Raw genomic sequence first — 23,294 nt, forward strand, 5'->3', positions numbered from 1 at the left:
AGTCCCTAGTCTGTAGCGGTGCATGGGATTCTTCCGTCCTAAGTGCAGGACTCTGCACTTGTCCTTGTTGAACCTCATCAGATTTCTTTTGGCCCAATCCTCCAATTTGTCTAGGTCCCTCTGTATCCGATTCCTACCCTCCAGCATATCTACCTCTCCTCCCAGTTTAGTGTCATCTGCAAACTTGCTGAGGGTGCAATCCACGCCATCCTCCAGATCATTAATGAAGATATTGAACAAAACCGGCCCCAGGACCGACCCTTGGGGCACTCTGCTTGATACCGGCTGCCAACTAGACATGGAGCCATTGATCACTACCCGTTGAGCCCGACAATCTAGCTAGCTTTCTATCCACCTTATATTCCATTCATCCAGCCCATTCCTCTTTAACTTGCTGGCAAGAATACTGTGGGAGACCATGTCAAAAGCTTTGCTAAAGTCAAGGAATAACACGTCCACTACTTTCCCCTCATCCACAGAGCCAGTTATCTCATCATAGAAGACAATTAGATTAGTCAGGCATGACTTGCCCTTGGTGAATCCATGCTGACTGTTCCTGATCACTTTCCTCTCCTCTAAGTGCTTCAGAATTGATTCCTTGAGGACGTGCTCCATGATTTTTCCTGGGACTGAGGATGAGGCTGACTGGCCTGTAGTTCCCCAGATCCTCCTTGTTCCCTTTTTTGAAGATGGGCACTACATTAGCCTTTTTCCAGTCGTCCGGGACCTCCCCCGATCGCTATGAGTTTTCAAAGATAATGGCCAATGGTTCTGCAATCACATCCGCCAACTCCTTTAGCACTCTCAGATGCAGCGCATCCGGCCCCATGAACTTGTGCTCGTCCAGCTTTTCTAAATAATGCTGTGCTGCCCAGTGCAGTAGTCTGGGAGCTGACCTTGTTTGTGAAGACAGAGGCAAAAAAAGCATCGAGTACATTAGCTTTTTCCACATCCTCTGTCACTAGGTTGCCTCCCTCATTCAGTAAGGGGCCCATACTTTCCTTGACTTTCTTCTTGTTGCTAACATACCTGAAGAAACCCTTCTTGTTACTCTTAACATCTCTTGCTAGCTGCAACCCCAAGTGTGATTTGGCCTTCCTGATTTCACTCCTGCATGCCCGAGCAATATTTTTATACTCTTCCCTGGTCATTTGTCCAATCTTCCACTTCTTGTAAGCTTCTTTTTTGTGTTTAAGATCAGCAAGGATTTCACTGTTAAGCCAAGCTGGTCGCCTGCCATATTTACTATTCTTTCTACACATCGGGATGGTTTGTCCCTGTAACCTCAATAAGGATTCTTTAAAATATAGCCAGCTCTCCTGGACTTCTTTCCCTCTCATGTTATTCTCCCAGGGGATCCTACCCATCAGTTCCCTGAGGGAGTCAAAGTCTGCTTTTCTGAAGTCCAGGGTCCGTATTCTGCTGCTCTCCTTTCTTCCTTGTGTCAGGATCCTGAACTCGACCATCTCATGGTCACTGCCTCCCAGGTTCCCATCCACTTTTGCTTCCCCTACTAATTCTTTCCGGTTTGTGAGAAGCAGGTCAAGAAGAGCTCTGCCCCTAGTTGGTTCCTCCAGCACTTGCACCAGGAAATTGTCCCCTACACTTTCCAAAAACTTCCTGGATTGTCTGTGCACCGCTGTATTGCTCTTCCAGCAGATATCAGGGTGATTGAAGTCTCCCATGAGAACCAGGGCCTGCGATCTAGTAACTTCTGTGAGTTGCCGGAAGAAAGCCTCGTCCACCTCATCCCCCTGGTCCGGTGGTCTATAGCAGACTCCCACCACGACATCACCCTTGTTGCTCACACTTCTAAACTTAATCCAGAGACTTTCAGGTTTTTCTGCAGTTTCATACCGGAGCTCTGAGCAGTCATACTGCTCTTTTACATACAATGCAACTCCCCCACCTTTTCAGCCCTGCCTGTCCTTCCTGAACAGTTTATATCCATCCATGACAGTACTCCAGTCATGTGAGTTATCCCACCAAGTCTCTGTTATTCCAGTCACATCATAATTCCTTGACTGTGTCAGGACTTCCAGTTCTCCCTACTTGTTTCCCAGGCTTCTTGCATTTGTGTATAGGCACTTGAGATAACTTGCTGATCGTCCCTCTTTCTCAGTATGAGGCAGGAGCCCTCCCTTTTCGCGCTTTCCTGCTCGTGCTTCCTCCCAGTATCCCACTTCCCCCAGGGCTTTGGTATCCTTCCACCGGTGAACCTAGTTTAAAGCCCTCCTCACTAGGTTAGCCAGCCTGCTTGCGAAGATGCTCTTCCCTCTCTTCGTTAGGTGGAGCCTGTCTCTTCCAGACTTCAAGGCCTTTTGCTCAGACCCTGAAGGGTGATGACATATTGAGTATATGTCCTTCTAGTTAGTGTTTTAAGATTGCAGCATAAGATCCCACCTATACAATCGCTACTTGACACATGAACACTGGGTTGGCATATGTTAAAAGCCATAATGACTGAAGGTTAAAGATTCATATGCAACTGAAGTGATTTGTTTGCGGATTTTTAGCCCAGTGAAACTTTACTACATTAATACTTGTTTGATAATGTTAAGAGTTAACATAATTAAGTCATTCATCCACATTACACAAAATGATTTGCTAAATTTCATTGAGAAAAACAAATCTGTTTAATAAAGATCCAAAAAATTTCTGAAAAATGTAAAAATATACCTTTCGTGCTCCTTTAAGTAAAAAAATAAAATAAAATTGTCACTAAACCAAATTAAAAAGAAAATTAACAAAAAATAGCTTTCTAGGCTGAATAAGTATACACCAAGTTATTGCCTGCAAGAATTTCTATGGTATTAAAATCTCCTAAAAATCATAATTAATAATGGAATGTCTTAGAACCCTTTATCCACAGAAGCATGAACAGTGCTGATATAGTTTTCAGTTACAATTTATAGAAGAAATGCTGACCCAACACACTTGCCTCTCCCAGCAATAACACACAGCTGACTTTTCCTGAATAATCTAATGTAAAAGTAAAAGCGACCTGAAAGGTAGGAGCTCACTTTGGACATAACTGGGGATTATGAGTTTCCAACAGTAATAGTAGTGTCCTTTCTTTCAAAATGACTATTTCCCCTAATCTTACTGGCTAACTGAATTGTACAATGGTTTGGGTGAGGGCTTAAAGCAGGAGACTAAGGGCCACTGTTGTGTTAGTGCAAAGGGGACTTACAGTTCCCCTAAATGTACAGCTAGGGAGTCTCACAGTGTGGCACTGCCCTAAATGGAGTTCTGCAGTGCCTCCTTTGCAGCATTCAGGGGAGGGGGATGGTGCCACAGAAGTATCTGACTCCATCCCCATACTGGAGAGTGAGTTCCTTGTACAGATCTAATGGGTAACAATTTCTCCCTCCCTAAAATATTTTCATATCACAAAGTGGCAGCACCAAAACATGCTAACTTATAAATAATCCCAATACACACTCTTAATTTGCAAATACATAAAGGACTCACATCAATTTTTGCAATTACAATTTTTAAGGATCCACAAGCTGCTATACCCAAAGGAACAATGTTGGCCATTCTGATTACATCTGTTGCCTATCTAGGAGTTGCAATATGTGTAGGTAAGTAGTGAACATCTGTTTTGTGTCACAATTAATATAGTTAAGTAGTTTTAGAGCTCTATACGCATCCTCAACCTCATCATTACTTTTGATCTGGAGGATTTGCTATGTAGTAAGACAGCTCTTTTGGCTTTATAGTATTTAAAAAACAAAACAAACCATTCAGCAAAAACAAAAATCTCTGTGTGGCATCTGGGTGGAATTTGAGCATATGTGTGCTTACATATGGGTAGAGAGATTCTTTACGCATTATAAAGAAACTCCACAATGCCAAATGATTTAGCAACAAAGACCATCCATGTACAGTACTTAAGAACAAACTAGTTTGGTAGTAAAGGGTAGGAGAATTACCACAAATCAAACTGCTCATGATTTTGCTCCTCTTTCACATGAAAGTTCTCCAAGTGGCCTCCAGCTGCTCTCCTGCTGACATTACTGCACACACAAGTGTCAGAGTTACATGCAAACTCTGAGTCTTCACATTTCAAGACAGGATAAATCAATTAAGTCCCTAAAGAAGAAATGTTAGGTCACAAGGTGCCCCATGGCACTGGAGTTTGGAAATGACAGTTCAACAAAACAAACACAGGATAGAACACAGGCTTGCACTGCAGGCATCATCTGTGTAAGACAAACATTCAATTAAATTCTCATTACAAAGGGTGCAATAAATCTTTGATCAAGAAATAAAGGTTTCTTTCCACTTTAACAATGCTGCAAGAAACAATTAGTAAGTGGCACTCTTCCCCTCTGAATATGTGCCCTAGCATGTACTAGGGCTCTGTGGGAAACTTCCTTTCAAAGGAGAGAGAAAAGTAAAGTCTTCCAACTTTTTGGGTGTTGGTACTTTATGCAAAAGTAGATGTGCTGTTGCCCTAGCCATATTCAAACTCTGGTAATTACATTCTGTATACCTGCATTCCCCCTGCAATTTCAGTTTCAGAATTCAGAAAGTGAAGTCTGCTTTAAACCTGTGTAATGTGGCTCTGTTCTGTTAAGCAGTTGCTGCACTTCAACACCAGAGGGGGCTACATTTCAGTGGTGGATGTGGCCATTTCTGTTCAGTCTGTAGATCGGTTTGCTACATATGTAATGGTATTTTGCGATCCTTAAACCATTTTTGTTTGGATATGTTTGAAAAAACTGTATAAACTTCCACATTAGCAGCTAAAGCTGTTGAGATCAGAGCTCCATAAGTTCACTTCGGGCATGGCTACACTTGCAGATGTAGAGCGCTTTGAGTTAAACCAGCCTTCATAGAGCGCAGTAGGGAAAGCGCTGCAGTTTGTTCACACTGACAGCTTCAAGCGCACTGGCGTGGCCACATTTGCGGCACTTGCAGCGGCATTGGGAGTGGTGCATTATGGGCAGCTATCCCAGCATGCAAGTGGCTGCAACGTGCTTTTCAAATGGGGGTGGGGTGGGGTGGGGTGGAGTGTGACTAGAAGTGTGTTGTGTATATGTGTGGGGAGAGAGAGTGGGTTTTTGGGGTGCTGAGAGCATGTCAGGATGCTGTCTTGTAAGTTCAGACAGCAGCAGACCCTCCTCGGCCTCCCCCCCGCCTCTCTCTCTCTCACACACAGCATTCCACACTAATGGCTTGCTTTGTCTCGGAGCAGATAAGCAGCTGGCTGACAGAAACGGAGCTTTCAAAGGGCATTTCCGCATTCCTGTAGCCGATTCCAAACAATGACAAGAGTGGCCACTTGACTTAAGGGAATTATGGGATGTTTCTAGAGGCTGATCAGAGCATAGTAAAGCAACACCTAGTTCACAGTGGCACCGTGGTGCTCCAGCAAGGGCGCAGCAAATGTTATTCCACTCGCCGGAGTGGAGTACCAGCAGCGCTGTACGCGGAGTCAGAGCGCTCTACGTGCCTTGCCAGTGTGTATGGGTAGTGAGCTAGTGCGCCCGGGCTCCTTTATTGCGCTGTAACTCGCAAGTGTAGCCAAGCCCAAATGTGTTTCTTCCTTCTTCTGGGGTTACAAACAAAAAGAGAGTGAACATAAATATCATTAGTACCAAAGAGACTTTGGACCAAATTCTCAGCCCAGGTAAATCAGTACAACTCTATTGACTTCAGTGGAGCTACAACGTTTTACAGCAGCTGAGGATCTGGACCTATGAAGCCAGTGGGAATCTTGGTTAGACAAGAAATGTATGCTCAGACCCTAAACTGTTTGGCAACATGATTGTCTTTGAATACTGGTAGTTTTAGAAGGGGCCATAGATGGAGCATTTACTTCACTACATCAATTCCAAGTTAATTCAGATAATTTTCTGCTGATCTCCAAAGTACCTAGTGTTCCACTCCCATGAGTAAGGCAGTCCCGCTCTCCTCCACTGGCCCAAGTTCACAATCCAGAGAAGTGAACTTACCCTACTGAAAAGCAATACTCTGTGGGATAGAAGCAGCCATTTGTACACAGTCCATGCAGCTAAGCTCCAAAGTATGGGGGGCACATTCTTCTGTTGTCAAAAGAAAGGGAAATAATCATATGCTGTTGTTTCCCCAGCTGCGTGTGTTGTACGTGATGCTACTGGGAACACCAATGACACAGTTGTATCTGGAATGAACTGTAATGGATCCTCTGCCTGTACCCTTGGCTATGACTTTTCCAGCTGTAAAGCCCAGGAATGTCGTTATGGGCTGATGAACAATTTCCAGGTTTTAAAGTGTTTTATTTATATAATATGCAAAATCATAAATGATACAAGCGCACGCACACCACGATACACACACATATATAAACCCACAAACTTTGTTTACTGACAGTTAAGGCTGCATCAAGACACACGCCCCTAACTCAAAATCTGAAAACCATAGAAGTAAGCTACAAAGAGATAAGTCTCCTGCATTGCTTGCCTCTTTCACATTGCCTACAACACTCAAGAGCTCTTTCCAACACTCCAAAAGATACTAAAAAGCAGTCCATGCCCTTGCATCATGAAACTGACACTCTAGCAAAAAGCCTTAAGTGACCTTAGCTGCTCTTATATCAAGAAATCAGCACACCTGACTGCCACACTTTCCATACATTTGAGAAGTTATGTTGCCTTAAAGTTGCTGAGGTCATGGTTAAGGTTTTATGCTGATTGTAATGGGAGTTAGGCATCTAAATACCTTTAAAGATTTGGCTCTTAGTCTTTCTGTGCCTCAGTTTCCAAACTGTAAAGTGAGAATGTTATTTCCTTACCTCACAGGGGATTTTGCCAATAAATACAGATGAGGTGCTAAGGTACTCTGGTAAATGGGACCATATAAATAGCTATGATGGATCAGTGTATCCTATTCACGAGCCTGACAGTTCTTTACTTTTGTTGCTTCTAAAGGTTATGAGCATGGTTTCTGGCTTTGGTCCTCTAATCACTGCAGGAATCTTTTCTGCGACCCTCTCGTCAGCTCTAGCCTCACTTGTCAGTGCACCCAAGGTTTTCCAGGTACAATAAAGAGCATCAATTTCCTTCTACCCTACTTTGCTCCCAAGATATGTAATTAGCTGAACTGTATCTTCTTACCAGCAGTGACATAAAACATTTTAGAAAGGTCTTATTATTTTACTATAGAAAGAGGCATGGCCTACTAATCTGAGCATGGGATTCAGAGGCAAGAGCTGTGGGGTTCTTGCATTTAAATCCCAGCTCTGCTACAGACTTGCTGTGTGATTTAGACAAGTCACTACTTTGTGCCTCAGTTTCCCCCATTTAGCTACCTCTCATGGGTCTTGTGAGACTTATCTGGTAAGTGTTTGTATCAGAAAGAGCGAGTGTTAAGCATCACTGGTTTTATTTAGTTACTGTACTCTAGGGGGTTGATTATCACCTTATTTCAGTGCTTAGATACCATGATGATAAACATCTTTGAAATACCTGAGATAAATACAATTATTTCTTACTAAAGCATGTGTCATTTTGGGTCAGCTTTCCCTAGAATGAAATAACTTTTTCTAATGCAAAAAGTGCTATTAATTCTGATTTATCTCCCAGGCTCTTTGCAAGGATAACATCTACAAAGCACTCCACTTTTTCGCTAAAGGATATGGGAAGAACAATGAACCACTCCGAGGATATGTTCTTACTTTCATTATTGCTATGGCATTCATTCTGATTGGTCTGTATATATGTTCCAATTGCCTGCTATAATTTAGAAACAAATAACTGAGAATTTAAATTCATTTTCATAAAAATATCTACTATTAAATCCCACTCCATCTTGGCATTTAATTTAATGTGTTTTTAATTCATTTCATTTTGCAAGAAAGTAAAAAGTGCAATGAGTGCAGAATGCATTTTAGATTGCTACAGGTTATTAATGCATCCTGTTCTTAAATCATTAATCAAACACTCAGCATAGATGCTAATTGGTGTGCTCACCAAACAATGGTTGAGCTAGTTCTGGCCACACATTACTCTTGACCCACCTAACTGTGGCTCAAGGCCAGAACATTTATTATTTTGGCCATTGACCACCTTCTATCAAATCCTCAAAAAAAACACTCAGGGCAAAAGAATCTTAACTGAATCCATTGATGAAATGTTTGCTGTACAAGGAATAGGTGAGACATTAACATCCACCCCAAAGATGCCAGTATTAAGTTATAGTGAGAAGCAGAAGTAATACTGAAATTGTAGAAATCAGAAAATGTATGGGGCTTGATTATACTCCCACTGAAAGCAATGGCAAAAATTCGTTTATCCTCAGATGAAGTAGGATCAGGCCCATAATGTGAACAGGAAACATAAGTGAACTATGACAGTTGGTTATTACTGCCATTATGTTGTTATTTTCAAAGGTGCTAAGCACCCACAGCTCCAATTGATTTCAATAGGAGAGGTACATGCTCATCACCGTAGGAAATCCAGCACGGAAACTTAGACACTTCTTCATACACTTTCCATTTGGCATTCATTTCAAATCTCTTTTAAGTATGATACAAACCAAACTGATTTGCAAACCTTCCACACAGAAAATTCCCACTGACTTCAACACAAGCTCACAGCACTGGTCCTTGGAGATTCCTGCTATTGCTTTCCAGTACTTATTTGATCATTATTAGCAGCAGTTTGGGATGTCTGGAATTTTTGAAGTTAATTTTTCATAAGACTTCAAATTCAAGTGTGTGACGTGTTGTTTCAGAATGCCTCTTAAAAAGCAAAGAAAATAAATTCACCATCACCCTTTTGCTTTTAAGAAGTGCATCATCCGCTCAATTACATTTTAAAAAAACTTAAACCAAAATTAAAGGCCAGATTGTGATGCCTTTCCATTGAATAGTCCCTTACATCACAAGTAGCGTCATTAAAGTCAATTATATCATTTGTAGAGTCAGGTAGTACCCAATCTGAGTAAGGGTTTCACAATCTGGCCCTAAATTAGCCCCCTCTGGAAAGTTACCCAGGTTTTGCAGGTGTAACTTGAACTTCTCCAATATCCAAGCATTAGTGCATTTTGAGGAAACAGCTGTCTAACCCCAAAGCTATCAGAAAGACATGCACATGAAATCTAAGGTTTCAAAGTAGCAGCCATGTTAGTCTGTATCCAAAAAAGAACAGGAGTACTTGTGGCACCTTAGAGACTAACACATTTATTTGAGCATAAGCTTTTGTGGGCTACAGCCCACTTCTTCGGATGCATAGAATGGAACATATAGTACGAAGATATATATATGTACATACTTATGCTTCTTTCTTGCAGCTGAACTGAACACCATTGCTCCCATCATCTCCAACTTCTTCCTGGCTTCATACGCGCTTATTAACTTCTCCTGTTTTCATGCATCATATGCAAAATCTCCAGGTTAGTTTTAGGGCCCACTATGAACTGATTGTAGGCATCACAGTTTGTGATATCAAAATAGCATAAAAAGGGCAACTTAACATTTAGCTGCTGTCCAGCAAAAGTTCCAGCATCTATAAAATGGGTAAGTTATATGATAGAGACGGGGGGGGGGGGGGGGCGAGGTCATATCTTTTATTGCACCAACGTCTGTTGCAGAAAGAGAGAAGCATTCGAGCTCCACAGAGCTCTTCTTTCCCAGAAGAAAGAATAAAGAGAAGAGAAATAATAAATACAAAATAAAATAAAATGTCTGACAGAAGATATTAGCTCACCCACCTTGTCTCTCTCATATCCTGGGACCAACGTGGCTACAACAACACTGCAAACAAATAAGATATACAATGTGCAGCCTGACCATGCTCCCACTGAAGACTGTGACTTATCTCTACAAGTTAAGACTAATGGCTCTCTCTCAAACTGTAATTTGGCTCTGGAAATATATAGCTTTATGCTCCCTGCAACTGCACAGTATGGAAGGGAGCAGAACAATGGTAAAAGCTGCCACGAGATGCTTTCCCAGCTACATAGTCACTTCCACTGACCCCTTTCCCTTTCCATGTGGCCCATCAGCCACTGGGAGAAAGTGGGTAAGCCAGGAATGTGGGGAGGGAAAAAGCCACATCAAGTAGCATGATCTTCTCCCCAATAAATGCAGAAGCTCTGCAGTGCATTTTGTAGTAAGTTATTAATAATAGTAAGACTATTATTGGAAATGGCAGCCCCTATAATGGGTTACATAGAGCAGCCATGAACCAACAAAACAATGGCAACATGACTAGTGGGCCTGCCATAGCTATTAGCAGTGTTGTAGAGAAATTGCAGAGAGTCCCTCCAAATGGATGACTGGGATCCATGAGGCCTCTGCTTAATGTTTTGGTCTGAGCTCTGACCCCTGACTAGTCTATACCACTGCAAGTCCTGGACAGGGGAGGAGAGAGAAGAGGATGAAGGGCCTCTCTCCAGTTCTATGCAACAGGGGAGCATCCAGGTGTATTTGTAGCACCATGGGCAGAGTAATCCTCTTTATTTTCATGAATGAAAGGTTGACAGCCAACAATAAGGAGAATAATCTGAACGATGCCCCTTTTGACCAACAGTAAAGGCAATTTTCCGCTGCTGCAAATCAATTATTAATTTCAAACAGTAGAGACATGCACTCTATTTCCAGTGTGAAAGAAGCCACAGTGGCGGCATAAACATATATATCAAGTCCCTTCCCACATGTCTGCATGCTGCCAGTTGTTCAGAGGGCAGAAAAAATAAGCACTTCTGCTAATTATCTACAGAGCTGAACAAATGCAGATCTGCTCTGTGCTGCCATAGAGCTCAGTACAAATTACCTCTGTGCTCTTCATGTGTGCATCAGTCATGATTCTGTAACTACTTAACATTTCATATAAAACCATAGCAATTTTTTCTCCTTATTTTCCTTGTTTCCTTTGGCTAATTTCTTTGGCTCCTGTCAATTCACAGTGATAGATGTTCCTAATTGCAAGACTGCAGGACAGTAAATTTCTTCACAGTGGTGCCTTCTCATTCCATCATTATTATTGTGATCCATGTTAGGGTACTGGGGACCTCCTTATACCTTCAGTGTTTTTCCCTCGCCAAAGAATCTGTTCTGAAGAACACCTGGTAGAGACCCACAAACCGTGGATGTTCACTCTTTGACTCATCATTTTAATTGCTAGCAGGGGAAGTATTCAATATCACAGCTCAAGAGCAGTAGGAATAATACCTTTTTAAAGTCAATTGCAATTTTTTTTTCAGTGATCCCAAATGATTTCTAAGTTTAAAAGGCAGGAGCACTTACAATATTGGGATATATTCTCCTCTTGGAGCATAATTCCCATGAACATTAATGAGAGTTATATAAATGCATCAAAAAGGAGACAATAACCTATTACCTGCAGTTATGGAAAAATTCATTTTCAGTTCTGAATCTGTAATCTATAATTTGGCAAAAGCATGTAAATGCACTGACTGTTTAAAACCAACTGGACAAAGCCATTGAAGAGGTACTATAGGGAACAATCCTGCAATAGCCAGGGGGAGAGACTTCAGAGACCCCAGTGGTCTGAATATCCAAGAGGTCTCAACACAGTCTTCATCCTTTTGCATACAAAACTATATCAAATACTTACGAGAGCCCTTTTACAGCACAATCATTTCTATCTGCAGACAGTGTGAATATACCTTCCACCTTTTCCATCTCTGATTTTTCTGATTCTCATTTAAATAGGCTGGAGACCTGCATTCAAGTATTACAACATGTGGGTGTCACTTTTTGGAGCCATGCTGTGCTGTGGTGTCATGTTTGTCATCAACTGGTGGGCAGCTCTCATCACTTATGCCATTGAGCTCTTCCTCTATATTTATGTGATGTACAAGAAGCCAGGTGAGACTGGAAAAGTTGTTTATTATTTTTTGTTCATGATATGCAGTTAATTGAGGTCATTGTAGTCATTCCTAAGGCTACTGCCTAGGCCCTATGGCCATTCCTTTTTCAACATAACTTCTGCCATAAGGAGGACTGGAGGCCCCAGGCACTAGGGACAGCACACAATGAATAACAGAGAAATCCCATTCTACAGATTTCTTAAGGCAAAACCTCATTGTATTGTGGGTATTACAAGCAGCCCAAGGATAACCCAAGGCCTAGTTTATACACAAAGTCGCACCAGTTTAACTTAAGATATGATTTAAAACCAATTCAGTTAAGCAGATGTACATTCGTGTGTAGATGCTCTGAAATCAATTTGAATCTGGCTTATATACAGGTGTAATCTGAATTGATATAAACTTAGCATAAACAGGTATTAGAGTATTCACACAGAGGTTTGCATGAGTTTCATTAAACCAATGTAACTTCTGATTCAAGTTAAACCACTGTAACTTCTGTGCGCAGAAAAGGCCCAAAAGTAGTAGAGAATTTGGGACACGTGGGTATAAAAATGTATAACTAAGAAATCACAAGAATACTACTTTAAAATTTCCAAAACATGGTGCCCTAATAAAGGTCCTTTCCCTATGGCACATTTAATCCAGCCTTCTTGGAAGCAGAAAGGAGATACCCTAATCACAAACTCCAGCTCTTAGGAGGTATAAACTCTGTTACCCATTCCTAGATCAAAAGTCTAATCCTTCCTTTCAGGCTACAGCTTTCATCTAGTCTTCTCAGCCAGCCCCTTCTTATGCTAGAACCACCTCTGGGGAGAAACTTCTGAGGGAGATTTTTAGGAAACAGCTGCTTTCTACCCCCAAACACACACCTCCTTATCAGGCTTTTGCAACAAGCAGTCTAGCTCAGCTGGTCTTAGCAGACTCACCTGCGCAAAGGAACAAAGCTGTTCTTTCAGCTTTTTAATCCAGAAGTGGCTCGTCTGCTACACCTCTATTTGGAGTCTTAAATCAGAATGGTCACTAATTTCAGGATATTTCTTCACAGCAGAGTTAACTAGGCTAATTACCTTAGTGTTGCCCTAACCACCACCACCACCACCTTGCTGTCACACACAAGACCCTCTCACCAGAGTTTGTTGTGCTTTCAACCTGGGCGTGGGTTACAGTCTAGGTTCCTCTTTCACTCAGGTTGGTTACCCACCCACTTTCCAATGAGGATGTAGGCTATATCACTGGAGTGCTGATAGTCCTCCAATGCCTACAAGGATGAACAAATACCAGGAAAGAATCCTAGACCAGCTCAGCTTACTGCAATACAAAGAACCACAGACTATGCCCCCCAGAAGTCCTAGTGACATGCACAGGAAAAGGCAGAACCAAAGAGAACAGAGTAACTCAGGCAGGGCTTTGCTCTGTGGCTGTTCACACGTAGGCAAGACCAACCAGGTGCTCAGACCTGGATTCCAATCACTGGGGCTAACTCTGCAGTGAAGACACTCTCTCAGACTGAAAAAGCAACAAGCTTCCCAGCTAATACATTTGCACAGAAACTCTCCCTCCCTCCCACCAGGAGAGGAGCACTTCTACTAACTACCCATATGAGATGTTACATTCTTTACTGGCAGCTGAGTGATACTCAGAAAGGTGAGACATTCCTTCCTACCTTGGGGGGGAAAAAAAAATCAAAAAGGCCATATTCAGAATTTTAAAAGTTGCATATAATGCTGGTTCTACACTGGTGTAACTGGTGTTACTTCCCATTTACACAGGCATGACAACAGAATTTAGAAATAATTTATTTCCAGTCTGATTCCTTCAGCCAAACATCAGTAAAAGTGAGAAACAAGGATATCAGCAGCAAAAAGATGTGGCTTTTGGAAAGTAATTACATACAGCTGAATGATCACATTCTGCTAGACCAACAGTCTTGAGTATCTTAGAAAATAGCTGGGAAATAGAGCTAGATTTTTATAGCATACCCATAACTAGGATACCTGACTTAGACCACTTGCAGGACTGTGTAATCCCTGCAGAGTTTGGTTCATGAACTGAGCCCAGGGCATTCAGTTTGCAGGGGTTACAATGAACCAACCCTTAGGTTTGACTTGGAAGGTAACATTCCATGCCCTCTCCCCTGCCACAAGCCCAGGACTGACCCCCATCTTATTTCAGATATTTTGATGCACTCCTAGTACTTGCTTCTACTTTCTGCTCTTAGAATCAGTCTTAGATAACATTGATGGGCTACCTTGCCAGGAGGCACAATATACACAGCTTCTGCTCTCTCCAAATCTTGGATCCTATGTTTAGGATCTTGGGGCACTACTGTTTCCTTTCTTTTCTTTCACTGGTCTAGGGGTGAACAGGTACTTCTTGTCCTCTTGCATCTCTCAAGACCCTATATGAATTAGGAGTTCAGCAGCTGTGCCAAGAAGCCCCAGGAGTTTTGCATGCAGAGCTGCCACTTGGATCCTTACTGAAGCCTAGTCCCAGAATAGAGCGGGATTATTGTCATGCCCAGTGCACACCCGTGAAGGGTGAGGGGATCCAAAGGGTTGGCTGTTAGGAGTAGGGAGAAAGGACAATGGCATGTTATATTGTTATACAAGGGTTCCTTTACCATGGCAGTATTCTTTGTCTCTCAGACACCCTGCACTATAAAGAGGTTGCAACAGTATGCATTCAATAGCAAGGCAAACAAGCTTGTGGTTGACTGGCATGTCTCAGTAAGTGAGACACCGTACCTTCAATTTTCTTCTTTGAAAGCATGTGGTTTTTAACTCATTGGAGCTAGTAATGTGCCTTCCTAACAGCTTCATTGCCTCTGCTGAAATATCACATCAAATGCAACTTCTTTATTCAGGGGTGTCCATTTGATACGTGGGAGAAGGGAAGAGAGTTAATGGAACAGAGAGCAAAACATCTCTTAAGCAGAGGAAGAACATTCCCTACGCTTTTCAAACAAAGAATGAGGCAGGATTTATTTGTATGTTTGTATTTGCATCATGCCCCCTCTCCCCGAAACATTTATGTGGCGGAGAGCATGATAGAATACAGTGTGCTATGGCTCATTGAGAAGACGATGCTGACATCCGTTATACCACTTAGAAAAAAACATGGTTTAATATGCAATGTTTTTCTTTGTCATACACAGAGGTAAACTGGGGCTCATCTGCACAGGCTCTTTACTATGTTAATGCACTAGACAGTGCACTGGAATTAACTGCTGTAGAAGATCATGTGAAAAACTTCAGGTAAGGTTTGCAGAGAAATAGTGAATGGCTCAGTTTGGAGTTAGATAGATAGATTCCCAGTTAAATGTAACCCTTTTTTTCCTCCTCCAGACCTCAGTGCATAGTATTAACAGGAGGACCCATGACAAGACCTGCTCTGTTAGACATCACACATTCATTCACAAAGAACAACGGTCTCTGCATCTGCTGCCAAGTATATACGGTAGGGTCTATGTATGTGAACCTAAAAATTAAGAGCAAAATTCTCTGGTGTGCACTGCAGAGCTCCATTCTCCACTCATTTGGTACACAATGCTCCCACTGATGCTGAGGAGTAGAACATGTCAATGAATTTTGCCATGCGCCTTGACAAGAAGGCTGTCAACTGATTTGGAGCCTGCTCGCTAATGCCTCATTGAGATGTGTCTCAGAGTTCATAGTAGACCAACCAAAAATGAGAGAAGGTTTGGAAAAATTAGAGTTACAAGGAAAGATTTAAAAAATTGGATACACTGAGGCTAGAGAAAGTGCGGGGACAAGGAGGCACGATGATTTCGGGAACAGAGCACAGGAGTCAAAATACCCAAGGTCTCAGCTCTGCCACTGATTTGCTATGTTGACCTTTGTCGCTCAGTGCCTCAGTTTCCCCATATATATTATAATAGCAATACTCATCAAGCTTTTGGGAGAAAGGGATTCTGCTCCAAAATCTTATGAAGAAAGGAGCTACCTAAGTACACCTTTTTGTTATTATATGAGTAGCTACAACTATGTGCATGGAAAAGATGCAGTAAAGATGATAGGGATCATTTAATAATGAGCTTTTTTTTCAGCAGTGAAAAGTGTAGTTTAAATGTAGGAAAAACTTTTTTAACTGTAATAAAAACTGAATAGTGGAACAAGCTACAAAAGGGATTATGGAATTACCCTTGTTAGAGCTAGTCAAGTCCAGTTAATGCATCCTTTTCCTCGTGTTACTGAAGTAATTATTAAATCAATGCTACCAAAATGCAGAAAGGTGGACTAGAAGACCTAGATAAGCTCCCTTCCAACCCAAACAAGTCTTTGGGCTTCTCTGCATGGTGCCTTAGTTTGCACTAGAGGGGTGTAAATTCTAGTGCACACTAGTGTGTTGTGCAACAATTGGCCCATGTGGACCCTGCCACTGCACCCCGAAAGTTCCCCAGTGCATGTTAACGTGGTCCCATTTCAAGCAGTATTACACCAGGGAACTTACAGTTCACGGCAGCAGGTGCCACATGGGGCAGTTAGTATGCAACATGTAGTGAGCATGAGAATTTACACCTCTCTAGTGAGGACTAGCACACTATGTAGACAAGTCCTATATGAGTATGTGGCCCTGATACTGCATCACTGAAGTTAATGGGAGCTTCCCATTAATGTCCGTGGGTGCAGACTAGACAACTTTGCTTCAACATGGCTTCAGCAAGTTTTCTTATTAGGCATCTTCCTGTATTATTACTGGTTTTCATGTAGTGTTAGGTGATTTCATTTCTGCCTTTAAAACAACACAAGTTGGTTGTGCTAGCGCAAGCATTTTTGTTGTTTTTTCTTCTCTAACAATTTCAGCTAAATTTAGTTTAGTGGGTAATAAAAGCGTGACACAATGAACCTCTGTGATTTGTATAACTGTAGAAATAACCTGGTGATAAAAACTGCTATGTGCTGTCAGTGGGAATCCCATAATGCCTACAAATATTGTAACTGTTGGATTTCTCCCAATTAAGCTATCAGATGATCACTGGAAAGACACAGTAACAAAGGAGTTTGTGTGTCCAGTTTGTTAAGGTCTAGTTTGCCCTTACTGTCAGAAGATAGGCATTTAAGATATGTTGATCCTTCTGTAGGGTTGATTATGCAGTCAAGTCAGGTAGGGAGTTTATTCGCTCAGAGATACTTCATCACAATATTGTTCTAAGATGTTACAATTCAGAGTAGTCTTTCTTTCTGTCAGAATCACTATATTTAAGTAGCATTAACAGCCTCGGTCCTCTTGAACAGAATGTGAATTATGTTACCAACACGGTTCTTTTACAAGCATTGAATCTCCATGGACTCTTTTTGGAAATGTATTTTTCTGACTCAGTCCATTCCCCCGTACAGCAGACTAGGTAACTCCTTCAAAATCACAGTGCGATGTATAAAACAAAGTCTTCTTACTAATATTTTATTGTATCCTACAGGGACCGCGCAAGCTGTGTGTTAAAGAGATGAACAGTGGCATGGCAAAAAAGCAGGCCTGGCTTACAAAGAACAAAAGAAAAGCATTTTACGCTGCGGTGGCAGCTGACAGCTTTAGAGATGGAGTCAAAAGTCTCCTTCAAGTAAGCTTTTTATTTACAAAATGCGTACAAGAGTATTACATCAACACTTCCCTGTACGTCAAGCATTACTGTTTACTTGTTAAAAGGTCTTGTATATAAGGGATAATATGTTAAAAACGTAGAGGGTGTCCTGAGGATACCTCTCTTTGTAGTATAGTCTACTTCATGAACAGATTTGGTTCCAGGCTATGGAACTGAGAAACAAAGCTGGCTGATTCTATCCTAAATGAATGAGCCCCTATTATGAAAATAGAGGTGCCTTTAGGGCACCATACAAACGGCTGTGCCTGCACTTAGTGCACTGCAAATGAGTTCTTGTTGCTGGTATGCAGTATATTAGACATTTGAGAATGTTTTTGTATTTCATATCACAGGAAATATTTATCATTTTATATATATTAATTTTGCAAACACAGTGAAGCCCATCTCAAATAATAAAAACTCACTGCCTGAAACATTTTCCTATCACTTCAAACATATTCCAGCTTTCTTATAAACATAAAATTAACCTAACTTCACTGAAGATACCATTGTCAGAGTCTAAACTGGTACCACTTTTAGATTCCCCATTTCCCTCTCTTTCACATGCACATGTATAAACATGTATGTCTGGAGGTACAGGGAAAGAATCCCAGCATTCTCATGTGCAAAACATCCTGTGAACCTCACCACAAGAGCATGGACACGCAAAAGACTTTTTGTCAGTTCTCTGGTAACAGCTACCCACTGGTAGCATATTATGGGTTTTATCATGTTTGCTGAATGGACAGCAGAGGTGAGTGAGATGATGTATTAATATAGTAATACGTTAATACAGTACATCTTTCTGTTGTATTAAAGCTCAATGAGGAGTATCTTGCGTTTGTGTACAAAACAGCTTGCCAAGCAGCAGTTCTTTTTGTTGTTTCTAAGAACTATTATTCCTGATGATCTTTTCTTCTTCCATCTCTTTTAAAATGCAATGATCAAAATCAAGTACATGAGTGCAAATAAACACTTCCCTTTCAGCAGTCTGGGAAGGCGGCCATACCACCAAAAGAGTATCCTGGAGAAATCGGTATGAAATTGTTTTGCAGACAAGCTATTCATTTAAATGTGTACAATATGAATGTGTCAGTACAACTCACAAAAACAATTTTCCCATAGCTCTATCCATTTCCTTTTTGTTAGCAATAAAAATATGCAAATGCAATACCTCAAGAGCTAATATATTTGTGTATTCTAAGAAAATGTTCCTAACATATTGCATTTTTTAGTCTGCACTCATACTTAATCAAAATTAGATTAACTGGAACCAGGGGGAAGCTTGAATCTAGATCTGGTCCCCTCTTAAATTTGGATCCAACTTTTAGCATTCAGACCCATCTCTACCTAAAACCTGCTTTGAACATTGGAAGAAGCCTGGTCTGATGTTACATCTTGCCAAATTGCCTATTCTTCCTGCATATTTCCAAATTATTATTTACATATAAGGTGTACTCAGCTACTTTTGGATCATCTCCTCAGGGGGATGGCTAGAACTCCTAAACTAAAGTAAAGAATTTGTTTTTAACAAAGGACTGCCACTACTCCTCCCTCTGAGTGCTTCAAATCCTTAAAGGGACTTCAAGACCTAGTTTATTTACTTTAAGCTTCTGTCTGGCTTGTAACATAATGCTGTTAGGTAGAATGAGCACACAAACAGCAGCATGAACTGGCTCTTGGTTTTAAGTTACTGAACCATTTTCATGAGAGCATGTCAGAAGAAATGCAAATGAATGTTAAATTAGCAAAACTACATTTCTTTCATCTAAAAACCATTTATGACCGGAATAATGTAGACCTAATCTTTCTACTTTCTGCTTGGGTACAGGCATGAAGGACATTCACAAAATGCAATCAAATCTTAAGAATCTCCAGAACATTACTTCAGTTATCTTTTGCCATTACTTCTCATTTACATCAACAGCCGGCGTGTTTGCACCTTTTCATGCAGTATTTTAATATCACTAGGCTTCAGGTTTGGGTAGGATGAGACCAAATACCTTGGTGCTGGGATTTAAAACAGACTGGCGGGATGCATCTGCTGTGCAAATTGAAAACTACATGGGTGTTATACAGTAAGTTATGGTTCAGTTTCATCATCATATTTTCTGTGGACTCAAAGTATTTTGCATTTCTAAAAAGAAAAAATAATGTAAAATATTTCTAGTAAGTAAAACTGAAAGTATAAAAAGCTAGCTCAGCTGGTGCTCTAGCCTTTCACCTCTGGATATCTGAGTTCCATCTCCCTCTAGGCTCATGAATGAAAATATGCTCAACCTAGTTCCTAAAGGATGTATGTTCAGAAGACAAAATCATCCCCACTGTGGCACATCAGGCAACACCTGGCCCATCACTGACACAATAGAGGTGCTTTGACAAAGCTGCATAAGAAAGCTGCACAGTTCTCAGTTTTGTAGGACTACATTTTCTTCTTTTCTATGGACTGGGATGGGGAAAAATTAACCCCAAATAAATGCTTGGTGGATAAGAGAGAACAATGGCATTCTCCCTGTAGGCCCAAAGCACTATGGAACATAGGCACCAACTTCCCCACTTCCCCCTGGCTACTTGACCCCACCTCTGCCCCAGGCCCCACCCCCACTCCACCCCTTCCATGTGGCCCCGCCCCACCTCTTCCCACCCTTTCCCCAAAGTCCCTGCCCCAACTCCGCCCTCTCCCCCAAATCCCGGCCTTGCCTCTTCCCCACCTCCTCCCCCTCCCTCCCAGCACACTGCCAAACAGTAAAACCTCAGCCAGCAGTAAAACCCACTCCATGTCTCCTGATGCTCAGAAGGGATGGAATGGGGCACTATCATGGAGGAGCCGCTCAAGGGTGGCACAACTCCTAAAGAAGCTGACAAGGGGGAGCTTAGAGGCAATTGTGAGAGGAAGGTCCACCTCAGGGACAACCTCTCCGTTTCTCACAAGCACCAACTCCTCTGTCTTGAGAGGAAGGGTCACTGGAACCCTGCAAATTCACATTTGCTTAGTTTTGGCCACATTTCACCTCTGGTGGACTTAGCCATTGCAGGGCAGCGTGTGGCCCACAATGCTTCATACCAAGCATTAACATTTCTCTGAATGTCATTAAGTTAGGCAGCTCTAAGTGACACGTACGGGGTAAGGCAGTAGTGTATATAAGGGTAAATGCGGTAAATGGAGTTTACCCACTTGTCATTTGAGGAACATGGAGTTTAGTTTGGGTTAGCTTATCCACTTTTTTTTTTTTTAACTACAATACCACTGGTGAGAAAGTGCCCATAATCATTTTATTTTTGTTTTCAGTGATGCATTTGATTTTGAGCTTGGCGTGGTTATTGTCAGAATTAGCCAAGGATTTGATATATCTCAAGTCCTCCAGGTTCAAGGTATGTAGTGATGGAATAATGGAATTGCACTTAACTTCTATTATTAAGGTATGCTTGTTTTTTAAACTATCATTTTCCCATTGGTTTCCAAACATATCAATCCACTGTAGTCCTGCTCAATGACTTGTTAACCTACAGCTTAATAATGTAAGATATCCAGAAGCTGAGAACCAATAAAATGTGTGTAACGGCTGGAGCATCACACCATTTTCTCCATGTTAGTGAAAAAAAATTAAAGGTCCACTGTCAGCTTGAAATCTAGTCATTCCAAAATAAAGAGCTAAAAACAGTTTCAGACATCTGCCCAAAGGGAGAAGGAGGTTGTGTCAGCAAAACTCTGGCACAGATTACTTCTCGAATCCCCCTGGTCCAAGGGATGAGGCTGTGACTCTCAGAATCACAGTCTGGTTCCTGTCCTTCTCCTGGGGCAACACAGCTACCTACTGCCTCTTACTTGTAAGCGTGTAGTCCTGGCCAATATCCGTACTGTGGCAGAGCTCCCACAGAAGTAAATGCACTTATTGCCCTGAGAAAGGCCTTCAAGGGTGGGCCTTAGAACTGGTCAGAGGTCCTGCACACTGCTTCACAGAACTGGGGTCCCAAGACACCCCCTCCTTGGCATGGATTGAAGTAGTAAAATCAGGCACAACTAGGGTGACTGGTGGCTCCAACGTATGTTCCCTCCCTGCTCTTGGAGACTCTATAGGGCAGCTCCCCAAGACTGACATTGCTGGGACTTGTGGGAGCTACCACTCTCTAAACCCTGTCTGTGCTACTCTGTGTCACAGTAGATTTCACCTGCAAAATCCACACAGAGTTAGTGCATCTATATGGAGCACCAAGTCTCCATTGCAGCTGCAATTCCCCTTTCCAAAGGAGACAGTGCATAGTTCTAGTGGACATGGAGTGGCGGAGTTCTTCTAGTATGGGGGTTTCCTGGATCCACACAGTTGCCATCACTTTCTCTTTTCATCCTTGGGATGTGTAGGGTTTGTGGGCATCTCACTGCCTCCCAAGGACACTTAGAAAGGAGAATACCAAATGAAACCCCACCAGAAGAACCCTCAGGATTGCAATAGAATTACTGTCCCACTGAGAGTTAGTCCACTGCAGGAGAAACATGCAACTGAGCTAAGGCAATTAAGCCACTGTACACAAAATGAAGTATTTTTCTTTTTTTACTGTACATGAAGTGGACTAAATCTAATACGAAAAGAGGTATATGAGTTATCATAAAACAGAATGATGACTCTTTGCTGCCACCTGCTGGAAGTTTGCCTTTCTCATTTCTCCTTGCAGTATCCTGTTGGTACACATACCAGAATGCAGTCATTTATACCCAAGGGAGATGTGGAATAGCAGAATCTTCTATGCAAGTAATCACAAAACTAAAGCCCATTCCTTAGTGGGCAAGCTAATTTTGTTAAACCCAACAGCAAGTCACCTTTAAGATCTTTAAGCATAAAAAGTTCCAGAACTTCCTTTTAAAAAACTAGAGCAGATGAGCATTCCACTTTCAAACACACTGTTAAATTCCAAATCAGCCTCTGCGGACTTCCCTGTTGATATCCCTAACACTTTGATTATTTGACTGGGAAACAGTCAAGCATTGACTCCTATTTTAAACCTCTCTGGGAAAACACATTCTATAAGACTCCAATGTAATAGTGATAAATATCAATTCTGAACATTTACTTTAGTTTATCAAGGTGCAAATTGTCAAAGAAATAGAAATACAACTAGAAATTACAACTGACCCTAAAAAAGTCAACAATGAGAACTCTTTTGAAGCGGATGATACTTAATATACAAACATATTAGGCTAGGAAGTGGGAAAAGAAACACTGCGTTCTATTAGATTCACTACAGCATTATGTTTAAAAGAATAACTGAATCTTTAGTTTTGAGTAAGTGTATGTCAGTGGTTATCATCATGTCCTAATAAACACAGGCACTATGCTATTATACTGGAGTCTAATTTAAAATTTTCTTTAGCAATTCAGAGCACCAACAGAGCTAATAAACTCTAATGGCCGCAGATGATTTTATATATATACACAGGTAATTTATCAGCCAAGGAAGAATACTTTTGTACCATATCTCACTCCAAAGAAAACACCATTCCTTATTAAAAAAGCTTACTACGAACTAGTGCTTACATCATATTAACTACTACCTCACCATAATAAATTCAATAGCAGTGGATGCCACTTTGCCTTGGAGAAAAGCTCATTTTCTCCAAGACAGAAGGGATTTTTTATATTACATATACAGAATAGTTTAGCGGACTCTTCTGTCTCTGCAGCAAGCATTTCAAAATGCATCAACACAAGATAAAGTACTGTAATATTTTCAATATATACGGTGGTCACATATTCAGTGTAAGTACTCAAATATTTATGAGCATCTCAAAATAGGAGGCAGTCTGCTCTTGTGATTACTGAAGGGGACTGAGAATTAGGCAACTGGATCATGTTCACAATTTAGAGTCTGA

The 23,294-nt window shown here is 41.4% G+C and overlaps 1 protein-coding gene across 10 annotated transcripts in view; it reads left to right on the forward strand.

The window, feature by feature from the left end:
- SLC12A1 (solute carrier family 12 member 1) overlaps window positions 1–23,294 on the forward strand; it is a 67,663-nt gene that overhangs the window by 25,749 nt on the left and 18,620 nt on the right. For all 10 annotated transcript variants that reach the window (XR_006284197.1, XM_043523650.1, XM_043523654.1 and 7 more), the window contains 11 exons: window positions 3,503–3,587; window positions 6,104–6,255; window positions 6,921–7,028; window positions 7,575–7,698; window positions 9,283–9,384; window positions 11,669–11,824; window positions 14,984–15,083; window positions 15,174–15,285; window positions 17,267–17,407; window positions 19,400–19,506; window positions 20,718–20,800. Coding sequence is in view for 9 of the 10 variants with exons in the window: in XM_043523650.1 (XP_043379585.1) it covers window positions 3,503–3,587; window positions 6,104–6,255; window positions 6,921–7,028; window positions 7,575–7,698; window positions 9,283–9,384; window positions 11,669–11,824; window positions 14,984–15,083; window positions 15,174–15,285; window positions 17,267–17,407; window positions 19,400–19,506; window positions 20,718–20,800 (1,270 nt within the window). In the remaining variant the exon portion in view is untranslated. The remainder of the gene's footprint in view (window positions 1–3,502; window positions 3,588–6,103; window positions 6,256–6,920; window positions 7,029–7,574; window positions 7,699–9,282; window positions 9,385–11,668; window positions 11,825–14,983; window positions 15,084–15,173; window positions 15,286–17,266; window positions 17,408–19,399; window positions 19,507–20,717; window positions 20,801–23,294) is intronic.

This window comes from Chelonia mydas, chromosome 10, assembly GCF_015237465.2.
Source record: "Chelonia mydas isolate rCheMyd1 chromosome 10, rCheMyd1.pri.v2, whole genome shotgun sequence".
NCBI lineage: Eukaryota > Metazoa > Chordata > Testudines > Cheloniidae > Chelonia > Chelonia mydas.